Below are 22,535 nucleotides of genomic sequence, written 5' to 3' on the forward strand. Positions count from 1 at the left end.
TTTTAAAAATGGGGGGGGGGTGACGGCGGGAGGCAGTTCAGATTTGCATGTTTGCAATGTAAATAAAGGCGCTCTCTGCCTTTTCTTCGGCCTGGGAAGCTGTTTTGGTTCGTGAGGAAGCACTGCGAGTAGCAGCAGGGTCTCAAGGGGGCGCCATACAAGTATCGCTTGATATACTGCGAGCGAAATCCCATTTATTTGGGAGTAAGTAAGCCTCCCCCCCAATTGATTTCCGTAGAACTCACTTCTGAGTAGATGTGATCAGGATCGCGCTCTTAACCATCTCGCTGGATGTCGTGGAGGTTCTGTTCGAGCTGAGCGTTCCTTGGCTGCAAAACTCCTGATATTTTCTTTCTTTTTTTGCATGTAATACCTGCGTCTCAGAGACCTGAAGTGAATCGTAATTAATGGTGTTTAATTGATTGCTGGGTACAAGCGTGGTCCCTGTCGCATTATGTAACCTAAAGTGGGCAACCTAAAGTAGCTGCTTTCCACAGGTTCTTTCCTTTTTGCTTGTTTCCTACCTGTTGCTTCTCTCCAATTCAAATAATACACTGCAAAGTGGAAAAAAGGAGTAGATCACCTGCAGAGGTTAGAGTATTGGACACAGCGATAAACACCTAAACAGTTTACAAGAATCAGTTTTAATAATCAGAACTGTTTTCACTGTTACTTGAGCTGTTTTATATAATTTGATGAATTTCGGTAAACTGAGTTTATATTATGTCTTTAAACAATAAAATAACAGAATTGGCACTAGGGCTTATACCTTGGTTGGCTGGCCCATTGTTGATGATTATTTGCTTCTGTGGGGCTCTTAATAAATAATAATAATTTATTACACCCCGCCCATCTGGCTGGGTTTCCCCAGCCACTCTGGGCGGCTCCCAACAGAATATTAAAAATGGAATCAAACATTAAAAACTTCCCTAAACAGGGCTGCCTTCAAATGTCTTCTAAAAGTCAGATAATTATTTCCTTGACATCTGATGGGAGGGCGTTCCACAGGGCAGGCGCCACCACCAAGAAGGCCCTCTGCCTGGTTCCCTGTAACCTCACTTCTTGCAATGAGGGAACTGCCAGAAGGCCCTCAGCACTGGTCCTTGCGCTTATAACCAAGGACAGGTACATAGGGGCATAGGAAAGTTGCCTAACACCAAGTCAGGCCATTGATCCATGCATTATTGTGGATGCTGACTGACAGCAGCTCTCGTGGGTTTCAGAAGGGACATTCCCAGTCATAGCTGAAGATGCCAGGGATTGAATTTTGGGCATTCAGCTTGCAAGGCCACTGAGCTGTGACCCTCCCACCAAGTCCTGTGAAAGAGCTGGTTAATCTAGAATGCACTTTAGAACCTTGATGATATGCTAGAGCTTTTAGCTGAGAGCTGTAGTTGACAACAAATCATGGCCTACTGCTTTCTCTGTTGCACCTGTCCTGTATTTGGTGACCACAAGGTACTTGTTTGGCACTGTTGATTTGAATATTTACTTCACCTGATGAGTCCTGTAGTTTTAAGATGCAGGTGTTGATCCCTGAATTAGATGCATATTAAAGGACTTGCTGTAGGCAGTGGATAGTGATGTGAGCTCCAGAGGGTAGTTGGGAAGTGCACAAAAGTTTGTTTCTAATGTAAGGTTTATATGCTTTTCATATTGTTGTACTGTGGTGTCCAGAAATTGGACTTGTATGGACTGTTTAGGACTCAGGTTAATGGTGCAGTGGAAATTGCTGATGTTCTGATGGACTCAAGATGGACTTAGATAATGATATCATCGCTTTTTCTCCCATATAGGAATAGTGTTAGGTAACTGAAGCTGAAGAAACACGAGTCAATCATAATTAGGTTGAAGTGCACATAGGTGTACAGTGGTACCTCGGGTTGAATACGCTTCAGGTTACAGATGCTTCAGGTTACAGACTCCGCTAACCCAGAAATAGTGCGTCAGGTTAAGAACTTTGCTTCAGGATGAGAACAGAAATCACGCAGCGGCAGCACGGCAGCAGCAGGAGGCCCCATTAGCTAAAGTGGTGCTTCAGGTTAAGAACAGTTTCAGGTTAAGAACGGACCTCCGGAACGAATTAAGTACTTAACCCGAGGTACCACTGTACTGTTGATATGAAGAGAACAAATAGTCCCAGTTCTGAGGCAGTCAGAACAAACTGGGAAAGTTCAGCTTAGTAGTATAAAAGATGTAACTGTTTCCTCTTGCCTTGCTTGAACTTTAGACCTTGCTTTGCAAAGTTTTTTTTTTTAAAAAAAATTCTTCTCTCTGTGAAGTATAGCTCCATTCAGGTGACCATGTACTTGATGAAGTGAGCTCTGTCAAACAAAAGCTTCTATCACAATAAATTTTGCTAGTCTTCAAGATGCAGAGGCATTTTGTTGTTGTTCCAAATAGTCTCATCCTAAAAGCAGATATCTTATCATAATTCTGATTGCATTAAATTACAATATTGAATATACTGGATGCCTCATCCCTGTGTCAGACATAAATAAAAATTAAATAGGTACAGTAAGCCTACAATTTATGTGGGCCTACCTAAACCCAAACACATTGGGTTCAGTGGTGGGTGGAATTACCAAAGTCAAGCCTTGCAGCTTCCTTAATATTTAACATTTTTCCCACACGCATAAAGCTGAATGTGCACAAGTTAAATGTAAGTTGTGGGCTTACTGTATTTCCCTCCCAGTTTGTAGTAGTAACTAATACTAGCATCTGTTCTGTATTTCCAAACAGAAGCAATATGGTTTTTCTTTTAGCAACGGAACAGGTAACTGAAGCTGAAAGTGCTCAGCTTAAGTCATGGCAATCTGTCTTCAAACCCTGGATCTTGCAGTACCGTATACTGATCTGAATGTATTATCTTTGAAGTCATCTATATTCTAGATTAAAACTGGGAAAAAGATTAAAAGACGACCTGTGCCAAAAATTAAATATTGTTTTTCTTGTTCAGAGTTGTGAACTATCCCATATGTCACAGAAATTGCCAGTGTTTGGCCTGAAAAATTCTCAGCTATTGAGATTTTGATAATTAGCAAATTTATTAAAATATGTTACCTAAATTCATATAATTAATGAAATCTTCAGTTGATAGACAAACTGTGTTTTCAAATTATGATATAACTTAAAGGGGAGGAAATAATGAATGGTTTAAGAAACGTTCTGTGCATTTTCTTGGGAACATGCATCCATTCACGAAGCTGGAACTGTGTGGAAATATACAGTTCTATCTTGAATATATCTCTCCTCCAATATGCCTAGACTCTAAAATGAAAATATTGTATCTGTATGTGGATGAGAAATTGCCAATAATGGTAGAAATCCTGATGGTTTTATGATAGATGCAGCTGTCCATTAGGAAATGGCCTGAAACCACCAACTCTCCTTTGAAAGCTCCTGAAGCCTTTTAAATCAAATTAATCTTGAAGCTTCTTGGGACAATTCAGCATAGGCAGAACTTTTCCATCTAGAGCTTCTGATGAGATGAAACTGATGCTGATATTTAAACTGTCAGGCAAAGTACAACTTTGTGGAACGTGCCAAGTAAAGAGCCTTTCTCAAAGAAAAAAGAAAACAAAAATGATACTAGCGGAATGTAACATATAGCTGCAGTGTCAAGCATTAACCCATGATAGTATATGCTGCATTAAAAAGATGCATTTCAATACTTATATGTGTCTTTAAATAGAGTAAACAGGTTTCCATTTCTAAACATTATTCTGGAGTAGTGTAGAAGAATGTGTTGTGAGTTGCAGTCAGTCTTGGTTTGTCCTAGAAACAAGGTTTGCAGTAAATCTTTGCTGTATGGAACTGTTCCATTGGTTCATACTGAAATGATAATATATTTTGAATTAGAAGAAAGAGATGCAAGAATAAGCAGAATATTTCTACTAAAAACCGATAGCCTTTTATTCTGCCCTCTGTATGATTGTGCCATAAATAATCATTATGCGTAGAATTCAATAATAAGTGTTCCTGTGTAAGCTCATTGACAGGAATAGGAATTGCAAAGGAGCTGTTCATAATTGATTGTGCCATATATCAGGGGAAGAAATTAAACTTGGTAGTAGAGTGCATGCTTTTTATGCAAAAGGTTCTAGGTTCAATCACTGGACCTGGCATCTTCAGGTATGACTACCTAAAACTCTGGAGAGTCACTCGGGGTTAGCATGTCACAGGAAAGTAAATCCAAGCTAGAACTGTTATAATGTATAAAATTAAGCCTTCATCTTCATTTGTTGAACTATTGCCTTTACCAGATAATATTTAATACTTCTTTTTTGTTGGACATACTAAAAACCTCAATAGTCATAGTTAATCTAATAGACAATAGTCTAATAGACAATAAGCCCTGTAGTCACATTAAAGCGTGAGGTTTCCTTCCTGGCTGATCTGAAGGCTGTGGCTGGTGCAGGCTGGCACGGTCCAGGCAGTGAGTACAGTAGTAGCTCCTTATTGGGCACATAGCACATTAGTGCTAAGGGATCTGTATTGGCTGCCTACTAACCACTGGGACAGTTTTGAGGTTCTGTTACTTAAATATGAAGCCCTAAATAACCCTGGACCAGGTTATCTCAAAGACTTTCCCCCCTCAATTGCCTGGTAAGGACATTAAGTACATCAAATGGAACCCAGTTAGTTTTGCCACAGCCTAATGAGTTTGGGCTTGTGGTGACACAGAGGTGGTCTTTTTCACTGATGGCACCAGTGTTGTGGGATGCTCTCTATGCTAAAACATGAGAGACCTCATTGGTATTTCTGTTTATTGGACCTGTTTAGACAAGCATTTGCCTGATTTTCTGATCTGAACTTTATGCTTTACTTGTTTTAATTGCTGTTTCTACTCTTCTAATTGTTGTGTTGTTTTAACACACTCTTTTGTGTTGCACATTTTAATTGTGAATTCTTATTTTAATGTTTTGATGGAATTGCTTTATCATTTATTTTAAATATGTGTGTTTTGTAATTGGTTTTATACTTGTAAACTGCTTAGAACCTATCTTCACAGAATAACAACCCAAAAAGCATCTCTTTGGGTACATTAATTGTGCAAGTATATATACATGGGGTTGGACCCAGACATAATCACAATGTGTGGTTATCTCTGCCAACTGGACACTCCTGCAAGCAGTGGTGAGTAGGAGGTGATCTTTTTTCCACCTTCAACTACCTATGTTTTCTGAAAAAAATGCTTCAAGTGTTGGATAACTCTCTGAAATAGCATGGGCGGTGGCACTGAAGGGAAAAGGAAGGAAGTGGCAGCCCACTCTGCCACCCCATCTGAGCTGGATCAGAGTGTCTTCTGTAAACAATAGCATGTTTTGCAACAGCATGTCAGAGCAGCTTACAATGGTATTCTATTTTATTGTAAAACAAGCATGTGATATATGTTGGGCTCAGAGATGAAGATTTGTTCAACGCCAACCAGTGAGTGCCATGGCTGAGTGGATTTGAAACCAGGTCTCCAAGGCCAACATTCTATCTACTATATTACAGTGGCTTACAACATTTCCACCAGCCTAGACTCCAGCAAAGAAGCTACCCATGGCTTCCCTTTCACACAGCCACAAAAGCTGCCTTATACAATGTCACCACTTATCACAGTATTTTTGATGCAGTTTAATAGCTCTCCTTAAACTTGGCATTTATTTGTCTGAAGTTGCTTGTAAATCTTACCAAGATTCTGAACACCACTTAGTGGCAGTGCATCAGTTGAAATCATTGTGATTATATGTGGCTGCTTGAGCAAACTATTTTAAAAAGGCACTGTCCTACTTACAGTCCTTCTGCTGAATGCCATCATTTATGAAAGCTATATTATATAGTTTGTTTTGCCAATAACATTTATAGGAAAAGCTTATAAGTAAAATGTTACTTGCTCTTCAAGGTACATTGAACTAAGCTGGCAAATGAACTGTGACCGTGGAACATGATCCTAATCACTAAAACCTGAAAAAGTTACAGTATGGTTATAATGTGAATTGCAATAGCAACTCATTTTAAATTATTTCAATGAGAATACATTTTAAAATAATTCTAAAAGTCTTGGCAACGTAGGACCATAGACAGCGTAAACTATATTCTAGGAATATACTGCTAGTTGCCGTGTTCACACACACACACAGACACAGACACAGTTTTTCCAATTCCTATTGGCCTGGCAGTGGCAGCAATAGGCAGTGGTGGCAGTGCAACAACAGCATACAAGGTACGAAGGATACTGGTAAACCTAAGTTTGCTGGGCAGCATTAGAAATTAGCCAGGCTCCAGGCGTGTTTTGCCAGGTAATTGAGAAGGAAATAGGGCTCCGTACATGGGCTTCCAGAGGGAGCTGTCTGGACTCCATCATTCTCCTGATGAAGTCATAGTGGTTAATTCCTCTTTACACACAGTGCATAGCGAAATTGGGATTTACTTCCATAAATTGTAATGATGGCCACCAATTTAGATAGATTTAAAATGTAATTAGACAAATTAATGGATGTTAAGCCTATCAATGACTGCAATTCATGATGACTAAATACTACCTCCTGTCTTAGAGGCAAGTATGCCGCTGAATACTAGTTGCTGTAGATTGCAAGCAGGAGAGTGCTCTTGTACAGTGGTACCTTGGTCCTTAAACTTAATCCATTCTGGAAGTCTGTTCCAAAACCAAAGCGTTCCAAAACCAAAGTGTGCTTTCCCATAGAAAGTAATGCAAAATGGATTAATCCGTTCCACACTTTTAAAAACAACCCCTAAAACAGCAATTTTACATGGATTTTACTAACAAGACCATTGATCCGTAAAATGAAAGCAATAAACAATGTACTGCAGTCACACAATCATCTATTAGTAGCTGAACTGGGTTCCACACAGCCACAAAAACAAAACAAAAAAGAGCCGCAAAAACGCAAAATAAATAGCAAAAGCAGACAGACCTCAGTGTAACACTCCAAACAGAAGTGTGGCACTCAAATCAGAAGCCTAACACTCAAAACTGAGCACATTCAACTTCCAAAAAAAGTTCACAAACCAGAACACTTACTTCTGGGTTTACAGTGTGTGGGTTCCAAATTGTTTGAGTACGAAGGCGTTAGAACCAAGGTACCACTGTGCTTACCTTTTGCTTGTAGGCTTCACATTGGTTTTTGGTAGGAGACTGTGAAAACAGAATACTGGACTAAATGGGCATTCATCAAGGCAATTTTTATGTTTGAGTGTATTTTAATTAAAAGAGGAGTTGATTAGACAATTCTTGAAGAAACCCACCCTTTGTCCCTTTAATTTGGGTAGTTTTAGGTCATCTTCAATTTGCATTTGTTGTGTTTGGTTAATGAATTAATTAAAATATTTCTATACCCCCATTCATAAAAATTTCTTGGAGCAGTTTACAACAGTCATACATAAAACCTTACAATAAAAACAATATACAAATTTAAAATCAACTAGCCATTACAGTTTCCTGATGGCTATTCATTTCTAGGCTTTTTTGAATGAAGTTGGGTGACTTGAAACTCTTCAGTCTGTTTTACAGATAACAGCACCACCAAACCAGAGGGCTCAACAGATAAGTTACCAGTAACTTCTGGAGGAATGGGAGCCTCAGTCTAGGCCAAGTATCTAGTTCTCCACTCCAGATGGTGGTCAGCCCCTTGACTCTGACTATCCCTTCCGCAACCACCACCACTAAAATTGGGGCAGCATCTTTGTAACTCCCTCCTCCCTGCCCACCAGACACATCCTAGCAGCAGCATCTGATTTTTACTATATGCAGCTGGTAAATTATGGCCAGAGAAAATAGATTAAGGCCCAGTAGTAGGTGCATCCCACACTGTCAGGTGGAAGATTTCAATACCATTGTAACACTCCTTCCCCTGTCTCACTCAGGGTGAACACCACCTAAACAACTTTCCTTCTTTCAGACTCTCACCCTGGGTAAGGGTCACGGGCCTATTGCCATGGTACATTTCTTTTTCAGGCATCCCTTTGAAGACCTTTTTATGTGGACAGGCCTGTTTTTTTATTTGCCAGTAATTTTAATAATTTTGTACTGTTTTTATGCTGTATTGTATATCCTCTTATACACCATCATTTTACATTGTATGAGTTGGTGGTATATAAATCTATAAACAAATATGATTTATTTACCTTCCTTTGTGCATAGCATTTCCCCTGCACATACAGTGGTGCCTCGCAAGATGAAAGAGTTTTCCGTTTTTTGAGTCGTTCCGCAAGACGAATTTCCCTATGGGCTTGCTTCGCAAGACGAAACGTCTTGCGAGTTCTTGCGAGTTTGTTTCCTTTTTCTTAAAGCTGCTAAGCCGTTAATAGCCGCTAAGCCGCTAATAGCCGTGCTTCGCAAGACGAAAAAACTGCAAGACGAAGAGACTCGCGGAACAGATTAATTTCGTCTTGCGAGGCACCACTGTATATTGTTTTGGATAGACATAACCCATTCTACTAATTATTATTACAAATAATTCAACCTTAAGCAACCTTGGTGTCATAACCGAGATAGATGGCTTCTGATTTAAAAGGCCAAGAACACTAGGAGGTTGGGATTTAACACTGTCTGTATGTGATTATTGGTATTTGGCTGCCATATTTTTTTAAATACTATTATACGTACTCTACCATACCTGCAGACTTCAATATAACAGTTGTAATTTTTGCATTACAGTTCAGGGACAGCTCTTTATGGAGTCTGCATGCAGGACCAGATTTGTTAGCTTTGCAGGGTTATGGGATTCAGCATATTGTGGCAAAAATTTTATTCATGTGACAGCTTTTTGGACAATCATACTCTGTGCTAAATTACAATGGCACAATAAATTGCTGAATATACTGTCTGCTGCATATGACCTCACCATGAAAAATTTGATGCATTAGAGTAGGAAAGGTTGGAATATATCAACCTTAGTTGACAAGGGACTTTGAATGTTGACCTAATACAGATGACCTTTGTGTGCAATAAAAGTGAGTTTAATCTTTGGGTCAAGGTTGAGGTGAATGGCAGGGCAAAATAGGGAGGGTTTTAGTAGATTCTGGCTGGGACCTACCTAGTAAGTTAGCAAAGAAATAGAAATGTTAGGTTCCTGGATGCTGTTGCTTTGTTTATCTGGAATGGGCTCATCTGCTGCTATACCAAACATACATCTACATAAACTGATAGCAAAGTAGCAGGCAAATCTATTTACGATAGAAAATGGTGGCAAAGTATTGTATAAGTCAATGTGTGTGTGCTCCTTTCGTTTCCTTAAAATTAAAAATTAGTGGAGTAGACACACAGGTATGTGCTTGTATGTAAACCTACCAGTTTAGAGCGTGTAGACTCTTGCACTTATGTAAGACATACTGATCTACCGGAAGAGCATTATTTATTGCAGATGTTACAAGCAATGCAATACAGTGGTACCTCTGGTTACGTACTTAATTCGTTCCGGAGGTCCGTTCTTAACCTGAAACTGTTCTTAACCTGAAGCACCACTTTAGCTAGAGGGGCCTCCCGCTGCTGCCGCGCCACCGCAGCACGATTTCTGTTCTCATCCTGAAGCATAGTTCTTAACCCGAGGTACTATTTCTGGGTTAGCGGAGTCTGTAACCTGAAGCGTATGTAACCCAAGGTACCACTGTATAGTTTAAGACGTCTATTTTGCTCATATTTATAATTACAAAATGGATGTCTTCATAAATATTTGTTAAGAAAGCAATACTCATTATATCATTTTTTTAAAAAAAATTAAGCCTGTAGGTGACTCCTTGGTTTCACAGTAAGGATTTCATGTTTTGTTGATCAAATATTATCTAAATGTTTAGCATAACAAAAGAATATATACAATTTCTTCATAACTGAATCTACTTTTAATGTATATAGTTCTCCCGCATTCCTATTTTAACAACTGTTGGTGTTAAATGGAACACTGGCTTCTTTACCTAGAATGCCAAGGCTATTTTTTCCCCTTTCATTCATTCTTTCCAGCCAGCAGGAAAAAGTTAGAGACTTTAATGGTAACAACCTCTACTCCTTTAATAGAGCCTGCAAAATATATTCTCTAGGACTGATCAGCTCTGAAAGCTCTAGAGGTTTGATGATTTGGAATGGCAGGAAATCACGCTTTCAGGACATAACGAATTGACTGGACCATCCATCATTTGTTAGCATGCGCTGAAACGCTGGGTTTGTGTGCAGAGGCCTGTGATTTAGTAAATACTTGGGAGATGAATAGAGCTTACACACAAGGGAAGATATTGCTGTCCTTCAGCAGCCTTAGACACAGATTCCTGCTGAGAAGGCCGTCTGACGGCAGCTCATCAGTAACTGGCCTGTCACACTCTCTGATGCCCACCAACCATCCCCAGTATATTAAATGCATTTTTAATATCTGCTTCAGTAGATTTAATGAAGAAAATTTCGTTTCCATACTCTGATCAGTGCTTCCTCAAGTGTTCTAAAGCGTTGACTGTAGCACTTCCAAGAAAGACAGCTGGGACATACAAGAGTTGATTGAAAGGTAAAGTTAAATAAAACCATGTATAAACAAAAACACTGTTCATTGGATTAGCGTGTTACCTTGTTAAACAGCAGTAACTAAAAATAATAATGTGTGCTCCATAATACAATATGCTCTGCCTGCTAGATCATTTTGTATAACCTGCAAGGAGATTTCAAAGATGAATACAGAAAAGGCAAATCTTGATGCCATTCTGCAGTTAGTCATCTCATGTAAAAAGCTAGTACAGTTTGTCAAACTAAGAAACCTAGTCTTGCCTGTTTTCATATTTGGGAAGGTGAGTACGTTTGGACAGGTTTTATATTTATCCATTTTCCCCCAAAGAATATCAGCAAGAGAATTTAGGTGGTAAGCTTAAGCATATTAATTTATAGGCATAAGTAAGTTCTGTTGAAATCAATGAGATTACCATTGCATGCATGGAAAAGCAAAAATAAATATGGAAACAAACTAGTTGCTTGGATTAAATATAAGCAAGTCAATCAACTACAAACCTTCTCTGTAATAACCTTTTTCAATGTAGGAAGATTCTTAGTCTGGCAGGAACGTTGATATTTGAACTGTTTAAATATTGCAACCTGAATTGGATATTGAGAATATTGAGTTCTCCTTGTTCTCGGAAAGCATTACTTTTCAAAGTTTATGTTGCCCCTAACAATATTTATTACAAAATGCGAGCGATAAATCAGACATCATTACAAGTTATAATTTTAAAGGCTTTCCCTCTTGCTTCTTTTTAAAAAAAGAAACTTGGAATACCCTCCATACTTATAAAACAGGATGCATTTGCAGAATGAACCTTATAAATCTGATTCGTGCACGTGTCAAAACAGTAATGTATTAAATGCATATTATTATAAAAAATTAAGATGTCTTAAACATGCTTACATTTTTATAATACATGGCAATATTAAATAATACATTTCCTTGTTAGCATCTGTTTGCTGTCATTGTTGGCAAGGCCTATGATTTATTGCCTAAATTAATGACCATGACTCTCTTGGTCCTGATATACGTCCCAAGCTTATTACATCACTAAATAAAATGAAAGTTATATATGCTCTTCTATTTTGGCATTGTTTTTCTTTTTTGTAATTGTTTTTTTTTTTTAAGGATTTATTTAGTGAATGAAGTGGCTACTTTTAAAGCAAGAAAACAATAGCAATGTTAAATTAGAAAACCATTAGAAGTTTGGTTTTAAGTTTATTTTTCTTGTTACCACTTGAATGGCATTCCACTAGATGCCTGTATCTGAATCAAAACTGGGAAATTCAATGGGTTGAATCCAGATGTTATCATGGTTAGACTAGATTCAAAGAAAATATAATGTACTTGGAGTAGAAATATTGAAATTGGTGGGTCTTTGGTTTGTCATTACTAAAGTCTCGTTAAATTTCAGATAGTCTAATCATGTCTAATCTGGGTTCAATCTGTTATTTTTTCTTTGTAGCCATATTGAGACTTGAAGCTCTATGTTTATTGTTAATTGATAATCTTTATTTAAAATATTAAAGTTACGGAATGGAAAAGCTATTATAAATATATGTTAAAATATTGTCTCTGCAGTGGGCAATAGTTTCTGCAGATACAAGAGAAACAAATATTTGCCTACTTACTACTGTGACTATAGTTGGGTAGCTGGGAGCATCCCATGGACTCACCTGCTTCTTCTATCCTCCTTTCCTAGATTTACATTTTCTTTTGCATTCCCTCCTGCTTACAACTATCTATTCTTTACATTGATGTATGCATCTTTGATTCTATGGTTCCTGCTAACTAGGGGTGAACCATAGTTAATGGCAATTTTATTCAGATGTCATGGTCAACAAATGTTATCTAGGAATAGTGTACTCATCTCCTAGATGGCTTTTGATTATGGGTGGTGGTTACCATTGATCTTCAATGGTACCTCATGTTACAATTGCTTTGGGTTACAAACTCCGCTAACCCAGAAGTAATACCTCGGGTTACGAACTTTGCCCCAGGATGAGAACAGAAATCTCATGCTGGTGGCAGTGGGAGGCCCCCTTAGCGAAAGCGCGCCTCAAGTTAAGAACAGTTTTGGGTTAAGAACAGACATCCGGAACGAATTAAGTTCATAACCCGAGGTACCACTGTATTATTATTTTCCCCTCTCAACCAGTAAAAAGATTAGATTGTATCTGACCTTGTCTATCTGTTTAACTTGCACAGGCTTCCAGGAATGTAAGGATTAGGGTCACCTAAGTTTTATTCTGAGTTTTATAATTACTGAAATTAACATACTTAAGTTAAACCACCTACCTACCTTGGTCTTCTTAAAGCTAGCTGTAGGGTATTAACTGGGTGGGACTGGGGAGTGTTTAATGCTTCGTTTGAGCAGAGCAGGTGGAGAATCTTCCTGGACCCAGAAGTGTCCAATCTCAAGCATGCTTAATTGCCCTGGTTCGTGACATTTGCCGGGAGAAAGATGAGGGGAATGCAACCCTACTCATTCTTCTTGACCTTTTGGTGTTTGATACCATTGACCATGGTATCTTTCTGGAGTGGCTCAGGTTAGTGAGGTTGGGATTCTGCTCCTATTTGCAGGACTGTTTCCATAAAGTAGTTATGGGGACCACTGTCTGGTGCTATAGGAGCTATCCTGTGGTGTCTCACAAGTTTCCATCTTATCCCCCATTCTATGTAACATCTATCTGAAGCCACTGTGAGCTTTGGGAGCCACATGGATAGTTTGAGTGATGTGCCACCAATATGTGGGTGACACCCATTTCCATCTCTCTGTTCCATCTAAATCAGGAGAGGTGGATGAGTTAGTAGATTAGTGCTTAAAGGCAGTGATATGCTGTATGTGGCCCAATAAACCGAAGCTGAATCTTTAATGGGGGTTTGCATAGCCCAGGAACTTCGTTATTGTCTAGACACAAAACTACCTTTTTATAGAAAACCTGTTCTTATTATTACATTTTATTTGAAATGATAATATAATTTTTAAATTTGTATCTATCTGCCATATAAATATGTCTACCAAATAAATATGTCTGTTTCATTGCTTATTATATTTTGGAAACAGCTAAGCTGGTTTAAATGAATTAATTTGTAATTATAATCATCATCATCACCATCATTATTATTGATTGCCTTCTACATAATCGTCTCGAGGTGATGTACAATAAAACTAGGTCGAAAACAATTGAAATTTAGCATTTTGCTCTCTCTGAAAGCTTTCTAGCTCTTTCACTTTGGGAGGGAGAGTAAAAGAGCCAAATGTGTTGCTTCATCATTGCTATGGAGTGGGGGATCAGGACCCCTACTGTGATGTGGCTTCAGCTGGGCTCAAGATGGAGTTCTAAAAGGGACAGGCTGGGACAGGGGTGTGGGGTTTGCCTTCTAGGATCGGTCATAAGGAAAGGGTTAAAATAGGTGTGAGGTGATTGGCCAGTGAGAATGCAAGGGGGGAATAAAAGTTAGAGTGGGAGGTTTTGAAAGTCAATTGAGGTTTGGGAGTTGAGGGTTGAGGTTTGGGAGTTGAAGAAGGAAGAGGGCGGTTTAGGTGTGGGTTGGTAGAGTTGTATTGTGAGAGAGTGAGAGGAATTGTTAGGTGGAGTCAGATACAGTGGTGCCTCGCAAGACGAAATTAATTAGTTCCGCGAGTTTTTTCGTCTAGCGAATTTTTCGTCTTGCGAAGCACGGTTTCCCATAGGAATGCATTGAAATTCAATTAATGCGTTCCTATGGTCAAAAAAAGTCCAAACAAAGCCAAATTTGGTACAACAAGAGTTTATTAACTGCTCTTTAAAGTCACACATACTTTAAAGAGCATATCAAAAATTGAAGGAACAATAAATTAAGTTTCTAAACATGACAGGAAAAACATTTAAAAATCAAAAAAGGGTACATTACATTTTCTAAGACTCTGGGGGACCACTCGAAGAAGGTTCCTCTTCCACTCTTTGCTTCTTGCTGAGGAACCTGTCCATGGTCTGCTGCTTCATCCGCCTTTTCAGCAGCTCCCTGAGAGGCAACATGACCGTCGTATCAAAAATGTTCGCTTGGTCATGTGCCACGTGCTTGTCAGGGTGGTGCCGCTCTGCAAAAGCCCGCACCTCCTTCCACTTCTGGCAAATGTCCCTCAGTTCTTTGGAGGACAGCCGTTCCTCAGTTGCTTCCTCCTCTTCCAGCGAGGCCTGCTCCTGCGCAACCTCTGACTGCAGTTCAACCAGCTCCTGGGTGGTCAGCTCGTGGTCGTGCTCCTCCACCAGCTCGCAGACGTCCTCCTCTGTGACCTCCAGGCCCATGGTCCTCCCCAAGGCAACAATGTCCTGCACCACTGTTGACTCTGGTGCATCAGAGTCACTTGGTGCCACACAGTCCGGCCACAGGCTGCGCCAAGCGCAATTCAAATTTCTCTGGCTGATCCCCTTCCAGGCCGTGGTGATCATCTTCAAGCAGGTGACGATGTCGAAGTGGTCCTTCCAGAATTCCCGCAGGGTGATGGTGGTGCAATGAGTCACCTCGAAGCATCGCCTGAAAAGCTCCTTGGTGTAGAGTTTCTTGAAATTGGCGATGACCTGCTGATCCATCGGCTGGAGCAGTGGCGTGGTGTTAGGCGGCAGGAACATGATGTTGATGAAGCTGAACTCCTCCAACAAGTCCACCTCAAGGCCTTTAGGATGAGCAGGAGCATTGTCCATCAGAAGCAAAGCCTTCAGCGGCAGGTCGTTGTCCAGCAGGTACTGTTTGACAGCAGGGCCAAAGGCAAGATTGACCCAGTCCACAAACAGCACACGTGTGACCCAAGCCTTGCTGTTGGATCGCCACATGACACTCAGCCGCTCCTTGTCGACCTTGTGTTTCTTGAAGGCCCGTGGGTTCTCCGAGTGGTACACCAGCAGGGGCTTGATCTTCAGGTCGCCGCTTGCGTTGGCACAGAAGAGCAGGGTCAGACGGTCCTTCATGGGCTTGTGGCCAGGCAACTTGGCCTCCTCCTGTGTGAGGAAAGTCCTTTTGGGCATCCTCTTCCAAAACAGCCCGGTCTCGTCGCAGTTGAAGACCTGCTGTGGAACGTAGCCCTCCGTCTTCACAACCTCCAGGAACTCCAAGGCAAAGTCTTCAGCCGCAGGAACATCAGAACTGGCAGCCTCTCCATGCCTGACCACGCTGTGGATTCCGGATCTTGCCTTGAACCGGTCAAACCAGCCTCTGCTTGCCTTGAAGACTTCTGGCTCGGCCGAGGTTCCTGGCTGTTCCCGGATGAGGTCTGCGTGCAAGGCCTTGGCCTTCTCACAAATGACGGCCTCAGTCACTGTGTCCCCTGCATGCTGCTTCTCTTCTAACCAGATGAGCAGCAACTTCTCGACCTCCTCCAGAACAGCTGGGCGGTTCTTCACGATCCTGGTGACTCCCTTGGCTGCATCAGTCGCAAGGATCTTCTCCCTCATCTTCAGGATGGTCCCGATGGTCGATGGGTTCCTGCCGTACTCCCTGGCGAGGTCCGTCACACGCATTCCACCGTCGTGCTTCCGGATGATCTCCTTCTTCATCTCCAGCGTCACCTTCTCCTTCTTCCTCTCGCCGGCCTCCGCAGCAGCAGCAGTCTTCTTGGGTCCCATGGCAGCACAGCTGTTACCTTTGTAAACTCAGAAAAAGAAAAAAAAAATCAGCAATTCAAACCCAGAACCAAGTCCTTGAATTCCAAACACCCAACCCAAAATCCAAAAACCCAAAAAAAAGTTTTAAAAGTTTAACTTACGAAATGGCTGCAAATCACCAAAGTCTTCAAAATCCTCAAATGGCTGCAAAAGAAGTTTTGGGAAAGCTTTAAAAATCACCAAAGTCTTCAAAAACCTCAACTGTTCCCCCAGCCCCTCCCCAACTGTTGCAAACCCCTCCCCAACTGTTGCAAACCCCTCCCCAACTGTTGCAAACCCCTCCTCAACTGTTCCCCCAGCCACCCAGCACACAGAAATTCAAAACCCAGAAATTTTTTTCAAAAAAAACAACATGGCCCAATGGTCACAGAAAACCATAAAAATTCAAAAAAAACCACACAAGCTCCCAGATTCTTGCAAACCCCTCCCCAGCTGTTCCCCCAGCCACCCAGCACACAGAAATTCAGAAATTCAAAACCCAGATATTTTTTTTTTTAAAAAATAAACATGGCCCAATGGTCACAGAAAATCATAAAAATGCAGAAAAAAGACACACAAGCTCCCAGATTCTTGCAAACCCCTCCCCAGCTGTTCCCCCATCCACCCAGCACACAGAAATTCAAAAATTCAAAGCCAGATTTTTTAAAAAAAAAAATAAACATGGCCCAATGGTCACAGAAAATCATAAAAATGCAGAAAAAAACCACACAAGCTCCCAGATTCTTGCAAACCCCTCCCCAACACCAAGTCCTTGAATTCTAAACACCCCAACCCAAAATCCAAAAAACCCCAAAAAAAGTTTCAAAAGTTTAACTTACCAAGCAGCTGCAGAAGAAGTTTTGGAAAAGCTTCAAAAATCCAGCAAACTCTTTAAAAAGCTCAGAAAGGCCACCACACCGCGTGCAATGTGTTGCTCCTCGAGGTCAAGTCGCAACTGCACCTCTTCCAGCAATGCACCCTGGGTTTTAACGGTTTTACGAAAAAGGAAACAAACTTGCAAGACGTTTTCGTCTTGCGAAGCAAGCCCATAGGGACATTTGTCTTGCGAAGCAACTCGAAAACGAAAAAACCTTTCGTCTTGCGAGGCGTTCGTCTTGCGGGGCACCACTGTAGATAGGTGGAATAATCAGTTTGGAGTTGTTAGGAACTAAGAATAAGAAACTGACAAGAGAAAATTAACTGAAACCATAAGCTTGTTCCTGCATTTAAAAATAAACTTGATTATTTGTTTATGTTAACAACTGACTGGACTCCGTGTGTCCCCGTGAGATACGGGGTGGTGACAGCGGAAAAAGCAATCGCAGTGGCGGCACAGGGTCAATAGACTGTCAAACGTCCGGGGGCCCTATGTGGGATCGCCACAAGACGTCATTAAACTTTTCCAGCAGGGAAAGTCTACTGTCCCTCAGACCTTGTGGGAGGCCAGACTATATTTTGGAGAGAAAAAATGAATGAATTCCTATGCCCCACAAATAACCCAGAAATGCATTTTAATTAAAAGGACTCATGTAAAAACACGCTGATTCCCGGACCGTCCGTGGGCCAGATTTAGAAGGCGAATGGGCCAAATCTGGCCCCTGGACCTTAGTTTACCTACCCATGGGCTGGGAGCTTCCTGCTTCCAGAGCTCAGGAACAGTGGAAATAGCCCCAGCCGGCATGGGCAGCGGTCAGGGATAATAGGTGTTCTAGTCCATCAGTATCTGGAGGGCCACATGTTTCTCATCCCTTTTCTACATCTATCATATCTATTATAATAGCTTAAAATGAAATATCTGTATTCAGTAGCAGTTTACCTCTAGAAAACAAATAATAAGGGAGACCACCGCTATTATATGTCACCTGTGAGAATGCCATGATCAACATGAATAATAAAATATAAAATAGTAGTCCTAGAGAACACAAGCTCTTTGGTGTGATCTAACAAGGCTCTTCTTAGGAACATGGGAAACTGCCTTATACAGAGTCAGACAATTGGTCCATCTGGCTAAACACTTGTCTACACTTGCTGACAGTGATTCTCCAGGGTTTCAGACAGTGCTCTCTCCTACCCCCACCTAGAGACTGTACTTTGAATATTCTACATGCAGAGCAGATGCTCCACCACTGAGCCATGGTCCATCTTATTTCTGTATAGCAGGGGTAACCAATGTGTGGCCCTTCAGATGTTGTTCGACTTCATTGTTGTTGTTGTTGTTATTAATAAATAATAATTTAATTTAATTTCTGTGCTGCTTAATATATTAAAAATCTCAATTCCCATTATCCCTGAGCATTTGCCTTGCTGGCTTGGAGCTGATGGTACTGTATTTTTCGCCCTATAGGACGCAATTTTCCCCCTCCAAAAATGAAGGGGAAATGTGTGTGCGTCCTATGGGGCGAATGCAGGCTTCAGTAAGCTCTCCGCAAGCCTTGGGAGCCCGCAGGAGTTCCCGTCGGGCTCCCTAGGCTTGCGGATAGCAGCCTGCATCTCGAAGCCTGGGGCGCGCTGCACAGCGCGCCCCAGGCTTTAGTTCCCCGACCTGGTTTGGAGGCTGGCGGTGGGGAGAAGCGCGCTTCTCCCCACCGCCAGCCCCACAAGCTCGGGGGACAGCGGGGAGGCGGAGCGCCACCATCCCGCTGTTCCCCGACCTGGTTTGGGCTTCAGGCAGATATCCGCAAGGCGTGGGAGCCCGGCGGGAAGTCGCGCCGGTCTCCCAAAGCTTGCGGAGTGCTGCCTGCTCTGGGGGTTGGGAGAAATATTTTTTTTCTTTATTCCCCCCCCCCCCAAAAAAAACCTAGGTGTGTCCTATGGGCCGGTACGCCCTATGGGGCGAAAAATACGGTAGTTGGAAACCAACAGCATCTAGAGGGTGCTACATGAGCTAGGTATCTAGAGGATATTTGGCTCCTTAGACTAGCTGTCTTAATGCAGTATTGAGATTCAATATATATCTGGACTAAATGGTACTTTACAGTTAAGCTGTTAACTCTTCTTATGCAGACCACCCTGAGATCTTCGGATGAAGAACAGTATATAAATTTAATAATTTTTAAAAAAAACACCACTATACAAAACTTCCTTGGTGCTCTTACTTTCAAAAACTCGAATAGCATTATCGAAAGGTATTCTTTCATTGGTCACATGGGCAATCCCCCCCCCCGTGCCACACCTGTATGATGTTTCAGTATGTCCAGTGCGTGAGAACACTCCTAATATGAGGGAACTGTTGAAAAAGATAGGGTCTCTGTATAGTACATACCGCCTTTCAGCTTTCTCAGTGGTGAACTGTGGCTGGAGTGCCCAACTTTGTGCACCTAGACGGAGGAAGGACATCCAGACAGCACAGTACACTGGACAGGATCCTACTTGCCACTTTTTTTCCAGGCTGATGAGGAACCACAAGTGAGCACTTTTTGGGTTTGGTCAGTAAACCAAGCTACAAATTTCATCCAGTTCACATTTTCCCAGCTTCTCTGAAAGAACATTATGGAGGACTTTGTCAAACACCTTACTGAAATCAAGTTTAATTATCTGTTCTAGGACCTTTCCTGGTACATAAAAGATGTACTGCACAGTAGCATATAACAATACTGAATGAGGACCATATATTTCCCCCCTCAGTGCCAGGCTCCACAGTCCAATCCCCACCATTCAAAAGTGGTCCTCAACCCTCAGGAGACTTTGCAGGGGTCAGGGGATGGTGGAAAGAGGAGAGGACAGGCAATTTAACTTTTGGCAGCCTCCTTCCACTGGCACTTCTCTGGATCTAAGCCATTTTGTTTAATAATGGGTAAATGAGAAACAACAGCAGGGAGCAGGCAAGTACTGAAGTGAAGTACTGTTTGTACATTGTCTGCACCATTTTTAAGCTAGATAGAAAGACTATTAAGTAATCTTTTAAGCCTAATTGGATGTAACATTGCAAGAAAATTGGTGAACTGGAGATCTAGTCTGTAGCTTTAATCTGTAGCCATCATAGCATGGACTAGATGACTCTTGAGGGCCCTTCCAACCATACAATTCTATGATACGTAATTTACTAGGAAGTAAATCCTATTGAATTGACTGGGACTTGTTTATAAATGCATAGAATCAGACTGAAACTCTCACTCGTCTTTAAAGAGTCAGGATATTTGTTGTTACACACTATTTAAATATTTAGTGCCAAACTAAGAGGTTTTCTTGTGTATTGCTGAATACTAAGTGCAGGTAAAATACTACCAGACATGGAGTCGTTTGTTATGTTTAGTATATGAAGCAAAGCTGTGTAAACCGTAACCTTGTAATTTTTCAAGTTCCACTTTATCATGTAGCTGTAAAAGGTAATCAAAATAAATCATGGATGATGAAGAAATATTTTTCAGTGCCTTTTGTGTTCTTTCAAGAGTAGCGTTTGATCCATGAAATTTTAGTAAGCATATTAAATAATACAATATGATGTGCAATGTGTCATATCTGATAAATTACTTTGTGTAGAACATTTATACAATTTATGTGGAACTGCTGTGTATGCAGGCTAATGACTATAAATTGTTAATATTTTGTTGTCTTTTTTTAGGTGGGGTGATTTCTATTGTGCCCCCTCAAAAAAACACACACACACACAATGGGCAGAAAGGTGTAGGTCATCTCTGAGATGCTATGACATTGATTCAAGGTTCCTCAGCTGTGCAGTGTACATAACACATATGTTGGAGAGTCATCTGTCAGCTATGCCCCTCCTATGGAGTTAAAGTTCTAAAGGGAAAAGAATTCGACACAGTGCTGTCACTGTTAAATTTTCACAATGGAAGAGCATGCAAATATTGAGCCTCTTGCTTAGCTGTAGTGCCCTGTCTAATGTCTGTGCTAGTTAGAAGAAGAAAAAGTGGGTGCATCCAGGGCTCTTAGATCTGACAAAGGTCATGCTATGCTGGGCATTTGAATTGGAAATTGTCTGGACTTAGATTTTATAAAGCTCCCACTGTTGTCGGGGAAAATTTCAGCAGGGTTTTGTCCCTGGAGAGGCCTCTTAGGCCCTTTTCTGTCCTATGAATGAATTTAGATGTGAGGGTTTCTCTGGCCTTAAAACTGTTAAATTCATTTTGCATACATCCCCAGAGAGAAAAACTGGCAGATGCTTTTGTCTTGGAAGTGTTTAAAAGAAAAACTGCAGAACAGGAACAAGAGAGAAGGGGCCCCGTGTGGAGTCCCAGAACACTTTGGAAATGGCCAATATGCAGTTTTCATCAGTACTAAGGCGGGGCGCAATATGGTGCCTGTAGCTCACTTGGGAATATGAATGTTGATTAAGCATACTCCCAGGCTTTGAAATTCTGAAAGCAGTGTCAGAATAATGGATGTTGAGCAAATGTCAAGCATTTGTTAATTTCTCTGTTATTTGGAGTTTATCTACCATGATCAATCAAATAAACTAGTGCCTCTCTGTTGTGGCATGTGTCATTGATATGGTGATTAGGTGGCTAGAGAGACCTCCTGCTTTTTTTTTCTCCCTCTCTCCAGGTAACAGATTATACATTTATTCATAGTTATTTAGTGGAATAAGGTGTGTTAACAAAATTTAAAATGGCTTATTGCACCCCAAAATGTTGATAGTTATGCAGACTCACATACCCAACAGTGGCATTTACTCCTAATAAAAAGTCACCATGTCACAATGTTGACAAACTCTCGACTTGAGAGTGAGAGAAATGGAGTGTTTCTTGGTGGTAAATTTATTATCAACAAAGTATATGTGGCCCCTGTCCCTCTACTAGGATATTCTGCTTGTGCAAAATGTTTGACTGCTCATGTTAAAAGTCTGAGAAAAATCTTGCAGACCATGACTTTATATTAAAAAAAAGTTCGTGGACAGTACTATCCTTATTTTCCATTGATGGTTTACTGTTGTCCCTACTCCCACTTTCTTTAGCTAGTTATGATCTAACATTAACATGACATAGCCATCAGTTTCATTTAAAACATAAATTCTTTTTCTGAAGTTACAATTTTCATTCATAGACCAACCCACAAGTGACGCACTTTAAGAAATTACAAATTTAAATCAACTTATGGAAGAGAAAACCAACAGGTATATTCATATAAATGTGAGGTGGGGGAAACTTAAAAATAAAATTAAAACTGCCAATGGGTCCATTTCAAATTACATTTTAACGTTGGTGCTCTATCTTTTTTCCCTGTTTGAATTCATTATTTTAATAAGGAATACATTTAATAAAATAATCAATAGCATGTGCATTCCCAGCTCGACTATGTACTGTAGCAGTGATCTTATCCGTGGTGATCTTAGCCATGAAACCCAGTCATACTGGGATTTTCATAGATAGCCACGTCTCAACAAAAACTGCTATGTTGAAAAGATTTAGGCTCATGTCCATTCATTTATTGATCATAGATATGTCAGACTAGTTCCCTGCATTCTGTC

The 22,535-nt window shown here is 40.8% G+C and overlaps 2 protein-coding genes across 7 annotated transcripts in view; one reads left to right on the top strand and one right to left on the bottom strand.

Moving 5' to 3' along the window:
- Positions 1–22,535, top strand: part of CDIN1 (CDAN1 interacting nuclease 1) — a 128,256-nt gene that overhangs the window by 2,981 nt on the left and 102,740 nt on the right. Inside the window, exon 1 of one of the 6 annotated variants that reach the window (XM_080979301.1) lies at positions 40–204. The exons of 4 other annotated variants lie outside the window; for them this stretch is intronic. The gene's annotated coding sequence lies outside the window, so the exon portion shown is untranslated. Of the gene's footprint in view, positions 1–39; positions 205–10,479; positions 10,500–22,535 lie in introns of those variants that run through there. One more of the 6 variants, XM_080979303.1, reaches the window with a different exon arrangement.
- Positions 14,243–17,161, bottom strand: LOC308460204 (tigger transposable element-derived protein 1-like). The gene is made up of 2 exons (XM_080976294.1): positions 16,948–17,161; positions 14,243–16,273 (listed from the first exon to the last, which is right to left on the bottom strand). Exon 2 carries the CDS (start codon positions 16,088–16,090, stop codon positions 14,387–14,389), a length of 1,704 nt encoding a protein of 567 aa, XP_080832420.1. The 5' UTR covers positions 16,091–16,273; positions 16,948–17,161; the 3' UTR covers positions 14,243–14,386.

Source organism: Podarcis pityusensis (assembly GCF_964106645.2).
Source record: "Podarcis pityusensis genome assembly, chromosome: 1".
Taxonomy (NCBI): Eukaryota; Metazoa; Chordata; class Lepidosauria; order Squamata; family Lacertidae; genus Podarcis; species Podarcis pityusensis.